Source organism: Rutilus rutilus, assembly GCF_951802725.1.
Source record: "Rutilus rutilus genome assembly, chromosome: 2".
Lineage (NCBI taxonomy): Eukaryota > Metazoa > Chordata > Actinopteri > Cypriniformes > Leuciscidae > Rutilus > Rutilus rutilus.
This window is the reverse complement of record NC_140210.1, coordinates 15,385,464-15,404,625: the sequence shown is the minus strand read 5'-3', so window position 1 is coordinate 15,404,625 and position 19,162 is coordinate 15,385,464. Positions and strand designations below refer to the sequence as shown.

General features: G+C 38.0%; 1 protein-coding gene across 4 annotated transcripts in view; it reads right to left on the bottom strand.

Annotated features, from left to right (window-relative positions):
- Window positions 1-4,372: 4,372 nt before the first annotated feature.
- The window catches only part of adgrl3.1 (adhesion G protein-coupled receptor L3.1), a 106,840-nt gene continuing 92,050 nt past the window's right edge, over window positions 4,373-19,162 (bottom strand). Inside the window, exons 17-24 of one of the 4 annotated variants that reach the window (XM_084401828.1) lie at window positions 18,678-18,744; window positions 17,166-17,257; window positions 12,039-12,207; window positions 9,451-9,579; window positions 8,875-8,971; window positions 6,975-7,100; window positions 5,786-5,803; window positions 4,373-5,437 (exon numbers count right to left, since the gene is read on the bottom strand). In XM_084401828.1, the coding sequence (XP_084257954.1) occupies window positions 4,521-5,437; window positions 5,786-5,803; window positions 6,975-7,100; window positions 8,875-8,971; window positions 9,451-9,579; window positions 12,039-12,207; window positions 17,166-17,257; window positions 18,678-18,744 (1,615 nt within the window). In that variant the 3' untranslated portion in view covers window positions 4,373-4,520. The remainder of the gene's footprint in view (window positions 5,438-5,785; window positions 5,804-6,974; window positions 7,101-8,874; window positions 8,972-9,450; window positions 9,580-12,038; window positions 12,208-17,165; window positions 17,258-18,677; window positions 18,745-19,162) is intronic. The other 3 variants (XM_084401829.1, XM_084401830.1, XM_084401831.1) reach the window with 3 other exon arrangements.

Sequence of the window (19,162 nt, the reverse complement as noted above, 5' to 3'; positions counted from 1 at the left end):
CCAGGAGTTGATGACTTTGGTCTTTCGGTCATCCATCTCAACTCCTTGTTCGTTGAGGTGGTACGCTGGTGGATGGGACCGAGCTTGATTGGTCCCTGACAGTATGGTTCAGCTTCAGCTTTTATTTAATTTTTTTACAGATGGCCTTATGTTCTCCTCATGCTCTCTTTGGTATAATGTGGACTTTATAGTTGGTATTATAATGGCAAGTTTGTCTGGCCCTGAAGCAGTCAAACACCCCCAAACCATAACACTCCCATCGTGCTTCACAGTTGGTATGAGGTCTCAAATGCATGCACAAATGTTTGGTTTTCAAGAAACACACTGTAACATTTGAAACTGTGGCCAAACAACTACACCTTTGACTCAATGTCTATAACACATGTAGGTGTTGGATCACATTGGATTTTTTGATAGCAGAGGCTTCTTCCGTGCTGACCAGACATACACAGTTTCTCTTTCTAATGCTTGATGTGCATATTGATTGTTTCCAGAGTTGCCTGTGGATCCTTTGACAAGCTGGAGCTTTCTGAAACTTTCTGAAGCATCTTGCATTTTTTAGGGTGTTGACTGTTTCGCATTATGGATATTTTATAGTGTTTGGCACTTCATTTCTGCGTATTTGTGCTCTGTATTGTTGCTGATTTATTGAATTTTTTTTTTACATTATTTTTAAAGTAGCCTATATTGATTTTGTTTCCTCATTTTGTCAGACTAACATACAACCAGATATCATTTCAGTTTATTTTCGTTTGTTTGTAGAGCTATCAAGTGTCAACAAAGTCAAGTCTCATGCCATTTAGAGGAAGGGAACTTTATTAGACCCCAACAGTGCATTAGGGTTAAGTGTTGACTCAGTAATGGTTTGCTAGTTTGAGACCAAATGTTGGTTTGTAGATGGTGATAAACACATTATCCATAAATTAAATTAAATATTAGTTTGATGACTTGGGTAACAGGGTTGATTGTGAGTCTGATAAATGCAGTCAAAACAATTTTTGTAAAAATAAAATTAAAATATTTAATAAATTGTTATGCAGTAGAAAGTGTTTCTTGATTGGTATCACAATTTTAAGTAATGGCTTGATAATTGGATAATATTACCCCCCCCCCCCCCCCCATCCCCCCCTTTTAACTATCCAGTTTTCATATCCACCATGTATATTTACAATATGCGTAGATTTATTTTGTGACAATTATATTTTCCCAGCACACTGAGGGTATTTTTATTTCATATTCGTGTCTAGTGCACTGTGACAGGAATGGGCTTGTGTGGTTAAAACACTTTTGATGTTAGATTGGGCAGCATGGGTAAAAATATCACAGGCATCACTAAGTGAACACAGAGCCCATGCTGTGATCCGGCCCACATCTTCTCCAGTCTCATTTAATTACCCTAAGACCAAGGCGAGAGAGAAGGAGGAGAAGAAGAAGACTGCAGTCTCTGCCATCTGTCTAGATCAGTGGCTCTCAACCGGGGGCAGGGGCCCACTGGGGGGCTTCAGCAAACCATTCAAGGGGGCCACGGGATGACTACAAAATTATTATATGTATATAAAAAAAAATTGAAAAGCATTTGAATTCAGTTCTTTTTAAATAAATAAATTGTTACATAAATAAACATTTTAAAATTAAATGTAATTAAATATAATTAAATTAATTCTATTATTTAATTCTATTTTAAAAACTAACTTAATTCAAATACAAATAAATTTGAATTTTTCTTTTAATTGAAAATTATACCAAATCAGAATCTCCTGGAATTACAGAATGAATTGTGGTCAGTTATTTTTAATATACCAAAGTTTGAGGAAGTATATCGGAGGAAATATATTGCGTGTGGGGGGGTGGTGGCCTTTGAATATTGTGTTGGACCAATGAAGGACCTTTAAGTCAAAAAGGTTGAGAACCTCTAGTTTAGATCATTTTCCTCCTCACCCTCTAGTAACCAAACTTTTAGATTTCCTCTTCTCAATTTGGGTGGTATGTAGGCTGTAGGTGGTTAAAAGTTTATTTAGTAAAAAAACAACTTTTCAATCTCATAGAGAACGAACACACACACACACACACACACACACACACGTCAAAGACAAGACAGGGCTCTAGAGTATGGAGCTATAAGTATGGAGTATGGAGATGGGGCTGCATCTTTCCTTCATTTCAAAATGCTCAAGTGCCTGTCAAAATGGCTTATAAATATTCATGAAGGTGGTAACATTTGGCAGAGCGAACTCTCCCTGACACTCTCACACGCGCAGACTGTCTGACATTTGGGTGTGTTTGCAGACGGACATGTGTCTGTTTGCATGGAAAGACATGAAAATCAATAGGTCGTAATTACACTGTTTGTGCTGGCGCTCTTCTCAGATGTGCATAATTAATTGGTACCGCGTTCGTTTGATTGGTTCCGGTACCGAAACTGGGTCAGTGAAGAACGACTGACTGTTAAAGTCTTCCGGCTGGTTTCCCAGACAGAGATTAAGTCTAGTCCAAAAGGATTTTCAACAGAGAATCACAATCCACAGTACAATTTACTCCATGACAATCCTTCCCTGAAAAACTGCCCAGAGGAGTCATGACCATTCCTCGTCCTGTTGAAAGTGTCAGTCTATAAGTGAAAAAAGTGAATTAAAAAGCAAAAAAAGAAGCAGAAACTCACACCTCTACCCTGTGAAATATTGTAAATATTAATTCAGTCATTTTATTTGTTGGCAAACAACTTTCACTGTTACAACAAATATTAGTAATGAGTTCATTCAGTTTAGAATGCATATGAAAAGAATAAATAATAATTTCATTGATATTGTAATAATAATAATAATATTGATGATAATAACAATAAAAAAATGTCTCAGTGCCGATCCGATTCTTTTCCAGACGCTCTCTAAGATCCTACATTTCTGATCTGTTGGAAAATAAAAAATAAAAAACCGAGACTGAATCACAGGAATAAATATGCAGTCAATTTTCTGAGGGTGGGTTAACAAGGGATAGATGTGCAAGCTACAGGGAGTCTCAGTTTGAGAACAAGTAAACAGTAGTTTCAGAAACCGACCTTTACAAGGTTGTTTCCATCTTCCAAACCACTCCATTAAAATCCTATTCCTTTACATTGTATATGCTCCACACATGATTTTTAATCATGATTCCCACACTTTCATTTGTGACTTGGCCTCGACTCTGACCTTTTCCAATTCACATCCCGCAAGCCTTTCTTACAGTTCTTAATTAAACTGTTAAAAACAGACTTGATATGTAAAATCATCACAATAATAGACAATAATTAGAGATCTTTTAGCCTGAGAACAATTTTAGCTGTGTCAACACGTACGACTGGAATCTTCAACCTGCTTCCAATGGGCGATTTCTGCTCTTACACGTTAAAGATGAGGCGTTCAAGGGTAAACGCTCTAGAACTCATGACATGACGACATCCCAGCACCATTGGGATCCCATCTGCAGTAGCTGTCATTCACACAACAGTCAGTTCCCCAGAGTCTCTTGGATATCATCGACACAGTGAGAATTAGAATGATGAAGTGTTGCATTTGGAAAAAAGGAGGAAGCCATGGTCATGCTTCCAAACGAGAGCGTGTATGCGTGTATATGTAGGTATGTGTGCATGTGTGTGTGCTGTGCGGTACTAAGGGATAGTATTTTGGAGGACCAGCACAGCATTGTGGGATTGCTCTAGTCTACAAAAACACATACAAGGGGCAAAATATCTCAAAAAACATGAAACGCATACGATCATATGCAATATATCGGGAATCTGTACATTTTACATGGAAAACTGTTCCATTTCTTTGTAATTAGTGAAGATTACCTTTCCCATAACTGAGAATATTACTGAAAAACAAACGTAAGAAAACAAGATGCGTCCTCAGTCTTTAAGATTAGATGCGCCTTTTGTGATTTCACGCTCAAGAAACGAGATCGGTGCTAAACGAGAAGGAATGTGTGCAGCAGAGAATCATAGAGAAGTCTAGAGACTTGTGGGTGTAATGCAGTTCAGTACGACAGAAGAGTTCAGAGTCTGGGTCGGTGGTCTCATTATCATACACGGTCATCTAAAATGGCAGCTAGTTTTCCACAGTCAGTTCACACGCTCTCCACAATCCGTGGTGAGTTTCCAGGAGAATCAGACAGCCATTGGATGAAGGTTTTCGTCAAGGAGAGCTATGCAAATGATCAAGGGAGCAAAAGTTTGTCCACGTCTCCAAACTGACTATCCACAAGAGTTTTTACTCAGCAGATCGGAAAGAAAAAAGTCCACGAGACCTACCTACACGCGGTAGTCCTTGTTCTAGCATAGGAATGGATTACTAGTTCTGGTTATTGGTTCTAACTGGAGCAGGATTTTGGTGACGGGATACTTGTATGTACTGAAATCGGGGGGCTATCTGGGATCAGTCTCTCTAGGGGCTTCCTATCAGTGCAGTAGGTAGTGTATCCCATGCCTTGTGCATTGTGTCACACACACAAACACGCTAACTGAGAATGTGTGTGTGTGTCGGTGTCTATAGGCTGGTGACCAGCTGTGAGGGGTCTGGTGGCTGTTCTTCAGGTGACGAGTCTTCTTTCTCAGGCGGGCCGATGAACCCGTCACTGCCACCGCGTCCCATCTGATAGTAGCTCTCCAGTTCCTGTATGTGGTTCCTGGAGCCCAGGTTCGGCATGCTTTTGTAGTACACGTCGTCCGCCTCCATGACGACCCCTTTGCCGTTGGCCAGGTGCAGCTCGCTGCCCTCTTCCTCCTCGCCGTCGTCATCCTCATCGTCTTCGTCGTCATGGAGACCGTTGATGAGGTCATCGGTGCCGTGAGGGAGGTCAGTGAGCGTGGGCATGCTGGTATAGATCGAGTCTCTGAGGGGCGAGTGCGAGTGCGTGTGTGTGCGGGGAGTGTGTGTGTGCGAAGAGTGCGTGTCGTTGGGGAGCAGCGGGAAGAAGCTCTCGCTGTTCTCCTGCGGCAGGCGCCGATGGGCTGAGAACGTGTGCATGGGGGCGTGGTTTTCCGGAGGGGGCGGTCTCGGTGGGAGGAGCGGCGCTTGTGACTCCTCCCTAATGAGCTCCAGGCTTAACCCGCCCCCGTCGTCATGCCGATGAAACGCTCCGGGGTTGTCGAGCACCATGACGTCATCCTTTGCGATGGATGAGGACCCCGCGACCCCTCCGTTGGCCAGGTGGTTGTTGAGTTTATTGGTCAATGTCCCCTGGTGGGATTTCCCTTGTCGCTCCTGGGTGTTCAGGTACGATGGGGCGTAGTTTGCCGTCAGCTCTTTCAAGATCTTTTTCTCAAGCGTGGTCGGCGGCTCACTGCCACGAGAACTGTAGGTAAGGTAATCGCCTGCTGCCACACCGTAGCTGTTGCCGTGGTTACCGTTAAGCGGCAGCGTATCCATGACACTGGAGTCTCGTGCGTTGTTTAGAATGCCCTCTGCAATGCAAGAAATAGTACAAAATTACACAGAATCACACACATAACCTCATTTACAATTGACATTTTGGTACATAGGCACTAATATTCTTTTATATATAGTGTTTATGATTGTTGGTAATATGAATTGGTTCATTTACAGTATGCTTTATGAAAGATGATATCAAATAGGATATTATATTTTATTAAAAAGAACAAAACATGAATACAGGTGGAATGTGGATTTAGTGGGGGAAGGAGAAGAGAAAGGAATGGGAGGGATGAGGAAAGAGAGAAGATTAAAGAAGAGAGAAGCAAAGGAGAATATATTATAAACATGGAGCTGTTGTGAAAGTAAATGAATCATACTTGAATCTCTGTAGGAGGCTGCAGACCCGCGTGAAAGGAGAGACAGAGAGAGAGAGAGAGAATGATTACACACATAAATGCTTATGGAACATGTCCACAGAGAGAGAGAGAGAGAGAGAGAGAGAGAGCTCTAGAAGAAAGAAAGAGAAGTATTATATTCAGTTCAGACTGTGACAGGCATTAGTGACTGAATGCTAACCTGCTGAGTTTAGGACAGATGCTAGGCTGAAATGTTCTTATACCACCAAATTATTAAACAGAACAGATGGACATAGAAACAACATAAACAAGCTCATTAAACAGACACGAGAAGTTTGTATGCAGGATATCACTGCTAACTCAGGACACAGAATAGTTTTTCAAATGTGAATTTTTGTTTGTGTGTGTGTGTGTGTGTGTGTGTGTGTATACATATATATATATATATATATATATATATACAAATCCAAAACAATTAATTTCAGCAGAGATTTTAATTTTCTTATACTGCACCATAAAATTATCACTGCATAAATAATACATTAATCAAAACGATAGGATTATAGGTAATTAAAGAGTTTTCTAAAATAAAAGTTAATGTATTAAATATAATCAAATTAAATTTCAATTACATATTGTTTTTTAATAGATGGCATTTTAAATACTAATTAATATATTTAATATTTCTAGAAATACACCATATGTTTGTGTGCAAGATGTTAATCAGTAAATCATACTAAATTAAAACATTTATTAATATGAATTATTATTATTATTATTAAGAACATAAAATAAAAAAACTAATTCTACATAAATATACATTAATATAAAATGTATATTTGTAAAAATGTATATAAATCTAAATAATTTAATAATTATAAAAACATTATTAAAAAGGCAAATTATAGCCGAATTTTAGCTTGACAGTGTCTGTCCCACTTCACTTTCATTGTATGGAAATGAGCAGTGTGAATATTCTGCCTAACATCTCCTTGTGTGGTAAGGGGGGGAAATAATCATACAGTTTGAGTAAATGATGACAGAATTTTCATCTTTGGGGTAACCTAATACTTTTAATTGCAATAATGAACACTTTTTTTTTTTTCAAGGAGGAGCCCTGTCAATTTTCCATTGCAGTTGTCACCCTGAGAGACAATTAGTACCGCCCGAAAAGTGCTAAAGTTTGTAAATGTGTATGTGAGAGGCAAACCTTGCGTGTTGAACATGTTGGCAGTAGGGTTATTGTACACAGCAGACTCTCCCAGTAGTGTGTTATAAGGATTAGTGCCATGAGGACGTAACAAAGCATTGGAGATGAGATGGTTAGCCATGGTACCTACAGACCCACAAACAGAGAGAGAGAGAGAGAGAGAGAGAGAGAGAGAGAGAGAGAGAGAGAGAGAGAGAGAGAGAGAGAGAGAGAGAGAGAGAGAGAGAGAGAGAGAGAGAGAGAGAGAGAGAGAGAGAGAGAGAGAGAGAGAGAGAGAGAGAGAGAGAGAGAGACAGATATGGAGTTGAGAGAAGACAGAAGGAAGGAGCAACAAAGAGACAGAAAAAATATGTACAATAAACAGTTAGAATGATGCAGACAAGAAGTCAGTAAACTTGTGTTTAAACAGCTTTAAACAAAAGCAGTCGCAGCATGTTAGTTCGAGTGGACAGGAATGTAAAACCTCCCACGTGATATCAGTACAGAGCTCCGCATAGATGATGTTTATGTTGGACAGCTGTTGATGTTTGACATTTTGTCTTGCCAGTGTGACTTGATTGGGAGCGTTTTTCCATGGCTTCAGCTCTGATGTCGCTGGAAGACTTTTAAAAGCTCACATTCTTGTTTACACAGGACAGAGAAGACAAAGGAGCTCAGAGGAGCAAATCATATTAACGTTTGGACATAACAGAGGCAGGCAGGGTTTGAGAATGAGCAGAACATGAGCACACACACAGATGTCTGATCCATTTGGACTCCAGGGTCAGAAAGTTGGAGGACTTCTCTGTTTCGCTCCAGATTCTTCTGCAGTCTCTCTTTTTTCTCTCTCTCTCTCTCATGAAACAAACATACACTCAGACAATTCATTATCTTTTGCCACTTTTGTCTTTGTGAACTCTTTTAAAATACTTTTCACACTCTCACTAGTTTATTTTATTTGTCTACTAACAAAGTCCAACAGTGGACACACACGCATAACAGGAAAATTCTGAACGTCATGAACATTTCCACCACAGTGTCATTTCCAATTGTGTTTTGTGTTTAATTGGATTCTGTGGTGTAAATAACAGTGATGGAAATGACATTTGCAACATTATTGGATACACCCACACACACACTTTTTGATTGGACATTTTGTCCACATAACCTACGGTTTACCAGGACCACACATATACACACACACACCAACACACAAAAACTATTGTCAGTTTTTGCAAAGCTTGATCGGAAATGAAGCGCATTAAAAAGTTGTGTTTATATTCACCATAATTGTTTTCTTCACATATCACATGTCAAGCATACTCTTCACTGACAATTTTGCTTCTTCGGTAAAACAAGCACTCTATCCAATTTATTAGTGGCAAAAATATTGGTATTGATAGAAATGACAAGGGAGAATTGCTGTGTAAAAATGTGCATAAATCCTTTCCACACAATGAATATTGAAATGGTTTATCTTTTTATCATTCTTTGCTTAGATTTTCTTAGTTTTTAAAATGTAATAATTCATATTTTTATGATGGATTTGAAAAATCTAGCTCAATGACAGGTAAAACAATAAAACCTATACATTAAAGGCACTCAAGTACAGCAGAAAATAAATGATGAAGGCCTGGTTTTTGAAATGTTGAAAGGCAAAAATAATGTCCACGGAACAAAAAAAACAATCTCTATTTTCAGGGTAAACTTTTGTTTTTTTGCCATGGCAAAGTTCATTGGTCAGAATTAATCTCTAGGTGTCAAATGATAATTGAACTGGTTTCTGTTCCACTTTTCTCATATCAGATCCAAACAACGTGTTTGTATATATGAAACAGTTTCTGTCAATATGTGAATGAATACGGTGTACATGTGTACACATGGGTGCATGTTTGTGTGTGTGTGTGTGTGTTGGCTTTACCTCTATTGAGAGTCGCTGAACTGTTCATGTCAGCGGTGATGAAAGATGACTCCGACTGCTTCCTGACAGTGTCATTCCACATCCTACGAATACGACTCTGACAACAGAGGAAGAGAGGGGGTCGATTTTTAGATTCTGAGCAAAGAAATTGTGCAATGTATCAGTAATAGTGTAATGCAGCTCACTTATTTTACATACTCTATCTTATATCATGCATATTACAGACATCCCATTATTGAGGTTGGTTTTGTTTCCTTTTTTGTCTACAGTTTGGCACTGAACTGTTGATTGTAAAATGGTACTGAAAACCTTTCTGATTATATTCACAAACAGTAAGGTGAGCAGAATGCTGAGTGCACCGTTTAAAATAAGGCTGAATGTGAAATTGGGTCATGTGGGACTGTATTTACCCATGAATGAGAAAACGCCAGCGCTAAAGTGCTTTCTGTGCAAAGAAATAACAAGCCGATGAAAGCATCGACCACTGACAGCTTCAACATTCACTGGCCTAGAAAAATCACTTGAGATGGATTTGGAGGATCCCCTCCAGGTGTGTGTACGGTGTTTGCATGATACCTGTGAGTTGGTGGAATAGCGTCCAGGTGTGCGGGCCGTACTGGTCTTTGTTGAAGTGGAGATGGTTGACTCCACACTCTTCCCACTGCAGCAGTGTGTGCGGAGACATCGGCCATACTCCTTACGCACCTGCAAAGAAACACACAGACAGTTTGGTTAACCAAGGTTTAGGGGAAGTGAGAAATGCTTCAGTTAACAATTACATTGAATTGAATTAAATCTCAATTTAATTTTGTACAAATATATATAAAAAATGTGTGCTATCAAATCGATTAATCGCGATTAACACACATCTAACACTCACACACTCACACATATATATATATATATATATATATATATATATAAATATATACAAACTTATGTTAGCTGTGATTAAATGTGATTAATCAATCATACATACATAGATACATTAAGTACTGATCAAAAGTTTGGAAACATTACTATTTTGACCCTCTTGAAGATTGACACTGAAGACTGGAGTAATGGTTGATGAAAATTTAGCTTTGCATCACAGAAATAAATTATAGTTTAAAGTATATTGAAAAAGAAAACCATTATTTTAAATTGTAATAATATTTCACAATATTACTGCTTTTTCTGTATTTTTGATTAAAAAAAAGCAGGCTTGATGAGCATAAGATACTATTTTCAAAAACATTAGTAATAGTAATGTTTCCATTTTTTGACCGGTACTGTATATACACACACACACACACACACAAATACAAATGCAGTTGATACATGGCTTGAATGAACCTCTTCTATGATAAGCATGTTTTTTTTATTTATGAATGAATTTAAGTTTTTTTTGGTTAGTTCAGGTTGAAAAATGTCATGTGGTACAACTCCCTAAAACCCAATGATATTTATGGATTAATAATATGTGATATTGACTAACACAAACATGTTTTAAGGAAATATGTTATTATTTTCTAATTGTCAGAAACATTAAGCCTTCATTTTCTCAGCAAATATCGATGTATGTGATTAATTGCGATTTGATTACTTGGTCAGCATTTCTTGTACTGTAATTAGATTGCATTTTTTTTAATCGATTGGCCATTCCTTGTGTCCTTGTGTTAAAGAGTTCACTCAGTTTATCTCAGTTCCAGCAGGTTCCAGCATGTCTGTGTGAGCGCATTTGTGTGCTTGCGAACAGCAAAGTGAACTTTCGTGTGCATGGCAGGAACTTTCATATCATTTTCATGACCTCAATAGTTAGCATGCTGGACGACCTTCCTAACGCTGTAATCTTAATCAGGAAAAACACACATATACATTCAACATCACGACCTTTACCTCAATTCTCAAACAACAAGGAACAAAACTTGTATTGCTCCATCCAAAAATCTAGACATAATAACAATAATGACCAATATCAGTACAAAATTCCCCATTGTATCAGCAATAATACAGCTATAATTGCTTTTTAATGTTGTTAACATGGATGCCGTGTTATTGTTTGCGCAGCTGTTGAAAGAAAACTCTCTAAGATCGGCCAAATAAAATCTCAATGGATGACTGCACACCCAACTCCTCAAAGACCTCAACCAAACAGGACTTACGGCTTTAGATTTATATCACTGCTGTCTCCACAAAACCCAAATAAGCCTAGATCAGTCCCTCGTATTGTAAAAACAGCTTTGTGTGGGTCTTTGAGAGAATATATACTACGTCAAGAAGATCCATTAGGTATTTAGTCCAATTTATTAGTTAAAAATGTTATGAAATCATTCACTTTCGGCTTAGAAGTTGCCTGCACGCACATGTATTTAATGCGAAAGAAACATGATAAATTGGCATTTCAGCTTCAAGGTTGGCCAGCGCAATACATAATCAATTTTAACAACAGTCCAATTATTCTGTCCGTCAATACCTAAGAAAATTCATACATGCACATATTATTTTTCTCTGATCGATATCTGTTTCCTTCTACAGCTAAAATTCACCGGTGTAATGTGTACTTGTACATGAGCATTTTCATGCTAAATGACTCTGGAAGCTATCCATCGGTCGGCCATCAGATAATTAAAAGGTTTAAAATCTATCATGAGCTAAATAAATCTGATGAGCTGAGGGTCTCTAATTGAGCATGCATGTGACAGAAGGGTTGATTAATGAGATCATTACTAATGAGAGGCCAGTAAACCCTCAGTAAAAATGCCCAGGAAAGAGGTCAATTGAGCCTCAGTATGAGTGTGTGCACGTGATTGCAATACTGCAGATGTTTGCATAACATACAGTACATGGGTGATTCTTCAAGTTAGGGGGACTTTTCTGTCAGCTAGGATGATTTAATGGAAAAGAAAATGCTTTAAAAAAAACTTTCAGAGGAGAGATTAAATTAAAATAACAATTTTATTTATTCTACATTTATTAAGAAAATCAAGGGAATTCTACTTCCACATTTCCAAGACCTTCGGTCGGTGTGATATACGGTGTGATTCGGTCGGAAATATATTTTTTATGTTTTTGAAAGAATATTGAAAATCTTAAGATGCAAAGAGAAAAAGCTCTCGAGTAGTCAAAAGTGCCCCTAATTGAAGAATCACCCTTATGTGTATGTGTGTTTGTGTGTGTGTCACCTTCTTCTGCAGGATGCAGTGAAATATGAAGATGAACATTCCCTGCAGCGAGTTAAAGACGGTAAAGAGGTAGGCCATGATGACTGTACTCTCGTTGATATACATCAATCCAAACGCCCAGGTCAACCCCAGCAGACACAGCAGAGCTATGGCACCTATAACCCAGGACCTAAGAGAGAGAGAGAGATAGAGAGAGAGAAAGATAAATTAAACAGATAAAGTGCATAACTCTCACTCGAGCACAGTTGACACACTTCCATTTATGACCTTAGCCAGTTTATATTATCCAAGTTTATTAAAATGTTATAAGTCTGTGTATGTTTCCTCAGTTCAACAATAGTAGGATGAAAATAGAAACTGTCTCAGAGAAAGGCATTATTCTACAGCAGTCAAATGTCAAGCTGGCTCCAGCCATAATGTCTACTAGTCTGTACTTAGCACTGAGCCTCACACTCATTTAGTGATGTCATTTACTCTTTGGGGTCACACACACACACACACACACACTTAGACTCACATAATCAGCTTGCAACCCATTTATAGTGTGAACTGAGCTAATGTGACAGGCTAATGTTTGGCACCGAAACAAGATCATTAGAAAGTATGAGAGAGAGAGAGAGAGAGAGAGAGAGAGAGAGGAAGAGGGAGGGAGGAAGACATACAGACAGACAGACAGACAGACAGATGGGGAAACCTTTGAGACGATATACAGAGAGACAGTCAATATTAATTATTGTTTCCATCAGAGACAATAATAATTAAAAAATAATGGCGGATCAAGGTGGCAAGACAGACAGACAGACAGACAGAAGTGTTGATTTTGAACCAACTCGGGACTGATGCAGTAAGAGAACACGCACTCATGAAGAATTATAATGACATTGTTCATTTCAAAGAGCCACGTTGCAGAATTGATGAATCACTTAAATAATTTTAACATTCAGAGAAGCAATCAAACAGTGGAAGAACTACACAGCTAAACACTCCAATCAGAATGCATGATTCAGAAAACTGGCACTCTGATTGGCTGGAGACCCTTACCAGTGACTATCCATAACAAGCCATGCCTCAACAGAATGCTGAAATGTAAAACAGAAAAAAAGGATGGAAAAGGAAACAAAGAAAAAAGACAGATGAGGCTGATGAATGATTCATAAACATCATAAATAAAACAAAACAAACTCAAGAGTTGGAAAACACAAACAAATAAAATGAAAACTTTTTATGATGATGATGAGGATTATGAAATATGGTTGAATTTTCGCAGTCAACACAGTTGTCTGCCAGTAAATTTAGGAGTACCTTGTACCTTGTGATATTTCAAAGTGAGAACTGCGATGGTGGGTGGAGTTAAGCTCTCAGAAGCCAATCACTTCACTGGAGCCAAGATAATCTATTCTATGCACGCCAACTTCAGGACTTCAGATGGAATTTGAGCTGAGGCAAAATTTCTAACTTTCTAACTTTAAATTTAGAGAGAGATACAATGTAATAAATCAGCCATGTATCCTGTGCTTGTAGAGCCATTTGTCTCTGCTCTTTTTTTTGTTACTGATTTGGTGACAAAGAGACTAAGGCCCCGATCAGACAGAACACGTTTTTTTGCAGTGAGAGGATCCATTTTTAAATTGTTTTCTATTGGCAGTGAGCGTTTTGCGCGCTGTTTATGCGCCCCTGGGTGCATTTTTTTTCAAGAACTTTATTGAACAATATAAACAACCATAAGCCGCCTGCTGTGCCTCGCATTTTTGTAGGAGTGCTCTGAGCGGCTGAAGTTAAACATTTTTTTTTATCTCTGAGCAGAAAAGCGCCAGACGTCATTCACACTTTTTTTTTTCCATTGTCCAATCGAATGAATGGAGAAGCGGGCCTTCCGTTGTGGTGACGGAAATGTACATTTGCTTGTCTTTGGTCCAGAGACTGCAATAGTGGAGGAGAAACTTGTGGTGGCTGTCGTGGGTTACGCGGAACAGTATGACTTCACGAGCCCTCTGCTTGTCCATTTTTTTGTCCAAGTTGCTGCTAATATGACAGTTTACTTAAAGGTATAGCGGAGGATTTTCCCGAATTTTAGAAAAGAACCGCCCTCTCCACTTTTTGAAAAAATGCACATGCGCAACACTCTACCTGCTCCCGAGAGGGAACGCCTATTAAACGTGTGCACGAGAGAGCATGCACGAGCTAATCATAGCTTACATTAACTTTTACTAGCAGTGATTTTAAATGGATTTCTCCAAATAGCATGCCAAACTTTACCTGTCAAGTAGAAACTTCGCGACTGAGGCATCAGTGGGAAGCCCAACCTGTGTTTTGAGCGCACGCCATCGTGTGAATCGTGTGCACGAGCACGTACGACGGCCTTACGTAAACATATCACCAGAATGATTGACACTCAGGAGGACCAATAGTCTTGATGATCCACCCGGAAAAAGAAAATCCTCCGTTATACCTTTAACTTACTTAACTTTACTTGCGCTATAATCCTTGATTAGACTGACTAGGTGCTAGGTGGTTGCTAGGTGGTTGCCACAGCACACTGCTATTTTCTAAATTTAAGTCAACCAAAAAAAAGGCAGTGCGATGCGCCTCGCGTTTTCAAACCTGAAAAACATGTTATGTCTGATCGGGGCCTAAATAGTGCAAAGGTTAGGGTTAGATAATAACACACACTAGGACTTTGTAACAATGCTTATATGTGATTATTATCAAACAAATATTATCAACGATTATGTAGTATAGTATGTATGCTGAGTACACAGTTGCCATAGATAAATACCTAAATGCCTAAATACTTAAATTATATATATTTGCACTATTTGAAAGAAATTTTTACTTTTATTCAGCAAGTATGAATTAAATTGATCAAAAGCACTGTAACAATGTTACAAAAATATTTCTTTTGAATATTCATCAAAGAATCCTGAAAGAAGTATCACAATATTGATAATAAGAAATGTTTCTTGAGTACCAAATCAACACATTAGAGTGATTTCTGTAGGATGAAACTGCTGAAAATGTCAGATTTGCCATCACAAGAATAAATAAAATTTTTCTTAAATTTTTTAATTAAAATAAAAAGCATTTTTTTTAATTGTAATATTTCACAATGGTACTGTTTTTACAGCTTACAAACCTATAGTTTTGTTTATTGTTTCCTATATGTTTGTTATTATGGTGTTGGCAAACATTGTTAAATCAAAGACACATTAACACATATTTGTCCATTAATATCTGACCGTTAATTAGAGGTGTTTAAATGACAACTGGTTTTTATTATCTAATGTACTGACATACATTTTTAAGTGTGGTTTAAAAAATTCTGGTGGCAAATTACTTTTGGTAGCTGTTAAAATAAAGTTTTGTAAACTTATAAATATGGCAAGCAGTTATGTTAACTGTTAACTCTTGAAGTTTATATTTAGTAGTGATTTCAGGCACAATACTGGCAGTTACATTGTCTATTTTTGCTACTCCAATGAAAATAGTTTCAAGTAGAAATGATGAAAAACAAACTAATAAAAATGATGAAAACACATAAAATGACTAAAATATCAACTAAAATTAAAATGAAAACTGAAAATATAAACATAAAAGATCATTCAAAATAAAATAGCTAAATAATACTAAAAGACCACAGGTTTGTTCATGGATAAATCAGTTTTTTAACAATTGGGTTAAGTAAATGATTCAATGACTCACTTAAAAAGACTGTAGGTGTGTTCGACTTGAAGGGGTGCTGCGCAGACCGACTGGTGCATGACATCAGAGTATAGCAAGAGCGATTCGAAAGCATACGGAGCCATCTGCTCTCTAATCGCTCTTGCCGTACTGTGATGTCATACATCGATCGGCCTGCGCAGTGCCGCTTCAAGTCGAACACACTTAGGCTGCATCCGAAATTGCATACTTCCCATTATACTATATTCCCTACTATATAGTAGGCGAAAAACAGAATGTGACAAAAGAAGGATGTCCGAATTCACAGTATTCATAAAAGAGAACGCAAAAAGTCCCTGGATGATCTACTACTTCCAGCGAGATTCTGAAGTGCGCATTCGATGGTCACTTTACTATCCCATGAAGCCACGGGAGGGTATTTATGAATGGAGGTGAAGCGACGCAACTGACGCTGGTAGGTCACATGATAATGACAACATGGCGAATGTAGTACGTCCAGATTACATTCATACTACACACATTCATACTATTTAGAACATACAGTACCTTTTTAGAGGTCGTGAAGTAATAAGTACTTATTCAAAATAAATACGGTTTTGGACAGCAGCCCTAATCTCGTTTCGTTCCTGAATGAAACAATGTTTTGAACCATTCCTTTGTGTGAATGAGTCAATGACTCACTCATAAAGCAGTCACTTGCTGCCACCTACTGGCATATCGATGTAACCTACAGAAACCCCCACCACTAATGCACAAACTGACATTTCGGAACATCCCAGTGCTGTTGTATGTATCAGCAGTTTTGGAACAGCGCTTGTCCAATCATGTAAGAGTACTGTAACTGTTGTATAACATGAACATCTGTTCAGAACACTAGAACTACAGCAGAAAATCTGCATTTGGGTCACAGATTTGAACAGTGACTCCTCTGCCTGTGTTCTGAACATCAAAAAGAATAATCAATTACTGGAATATGCTAACTAACCTAGATTCAGCATGTACTGTCTGCCAATGGGCTGCTGTGTATAGATGAGCCATACTACACGCTGTGCACTGCACAGTTTCTGATCCCCCACATTACTGGCTGTGTTTTAATACACCCTAATATGCCAGCCCCTTGTGTCCTAGCACTCTTAAAGATGATGCTAACTTAATTTGAATAAATAGCACAGGGAATGTGATTTATGTCAAGTTTTTTTTATTTAATCATTACAGATTCTGTCCCATGAGAACTCAAACTTCAAGGAGAAAGTGGCAGATGAAGACACTTTAAACTGCGTCTAACTTTAGATATGCAGTAGAACATTCTTCTCATTTAAACACCTCTAAGGAGCGGTTTGAAATTAAAGGACAATTGTGTGTATAGTGAAAATGAAGACAGTTGCAGTGCAAGCAAGAAAAGCAATAAAGTACACACACACACATTGAAACACAGAATAAATGCCTTACTTGATGTTGTCCAGGCAACCAGAATCAGGTTTGAGAATCGCAGTATGGTGAAACATCTTATATAGCGCAATGCCCAGGAAAATAACATTTAGCTGCAACACAAAATCATAAAATGCATGAAATAATATAAAAGAAGACTCTAACATCATTAATTAACCAATGCATTTCCAAGACTTTGCTATTCATTTGTAATCGGTGGATACGGATATTTGAAATCCTTACTGGGCATATTTTCATTTGTATGTCAGGAATGAATAAACAGATTTAAATGAATAAAATAAAGCAGAATCGCTCAATGGAGGATTCATCTTTCTTGCACGCTCATTTTCATGCCTTTACGAACCCTGGAAATCAGTTTTATAATGGGAAATACTAATGCACCAAAATGAACTTTCTTGGCAAAATCTGAAGCTACTGGAACTGAAAACCCTAATTTTAAAGACTTTGTTAGAAATAATAATGTTTAAACAGCATTTATGCATGTGTCAGTGTTGATGAATGGGATGTTGCCTATACCAAACAGAGATCTTGCTTTTTTGACACATTATTATGACCAAAACTGATGTTTTTTTTTTCAATACAAGCACATCCTTACCCTACAGTATAATAATATAGCAGCATAAGATTTGTATAACGCATGTACAAGACAAGTGCATGTGTGCAACCTGTTCGAGAAAAGAAAACCTCTGGATTAAACATCTAATATCCAAGGGGAACATCTTGGAAAATGCAAGCACATATATACGTTACATTTTTTGGTTTTAATATTTTATTATTACAATGGTGTTTGAATTGTCTCACACATTGTGTGTGCACAGTTAGAAAAAAACTAACAAATGTAAACTGCATTCATGTTTGAAATTTTGTCTGCGTACATTTCATCATGAGTTTCATGGTAGAATATCAGTAGCTGATGTTTATATGACAGGTATGATTCTTCTCCATGTCAAACATCTGGTTATCTGATAAAAAAGTTTTCTCATAAAATGTCAGTACATGCCTAATAAGAACCCTTTTGGGAATGTTAGGTTTTCATGTTTTATGGGGACTTTCCACAGACATTTATACTGTACAAAAAGTATATTCTATACCCTAACCCTAAACCTACCCATCACAGAAAACTTTCTGCCATTTTTACATTTTCAAAAACATCACTTAGTATGATTTATAAGCTGTTTTCCTCATCTGGACCAAAATAATTCCCCAGAAGGACAAGGATTTCAGATATTCCCATTTTGGGTGGGACATTTTGCCCACATAATGTAGGGTTTACCTGAACGAACACACACATGCACGCACACACATATCCCTCTTTCTCTATATATAGCAGTTGGGTTGCTCAGCTTGTTTTGAAGGGTGACTGTGACTTTCCCGTAATTGGGAAAATGCCCTCGACACACTATTATCTGAACCCCCCATGTGGGAGTGTGTGTGTGCGCGCCAATGTGGAATTGGCTTTGCTCTATCATTCTCCAAACCCCCAGCGTGTGTGTTTCTGTGTGTTAAACTCACCATGATGATGAGAGTAGCAGGCCCAATGAAACTCCAGATAAAGTAAGTATCTAACCTGAGCCAGCACCTATACAGAAAAAGAGAGCAAGAGAGAGATTTCCAAATGAAACTGGTCTCCAACCCCTTCCAATTAAGAACAAAGCAGGTTTAAGTTTCAGGAAGGAATGTTAATATGTAATGTTCTGATGTTTGGTTGATCATCGCATTCAGAAAGGGCTCATCGCCCACATAACATTCGGAACCTCAAGGGGTGATTGACAACCCAGAGCTGAATTATTAAACTCTTCATCTCTGCTATACTGAAATCACATCTAAAGCCCAGCAGGAGTGGAACATATACACACACTGTTTGAGTGTGTTTATGTATGTGTGTGTGTGTGTTCCAGGCCACCAAGTCAGACATGCTCCCTCTTTAAAGAACAGATACCATATGCTAGAGAATGCAGAAACCAAATAGGATTATAAATATTTTAGGAACTTCAATT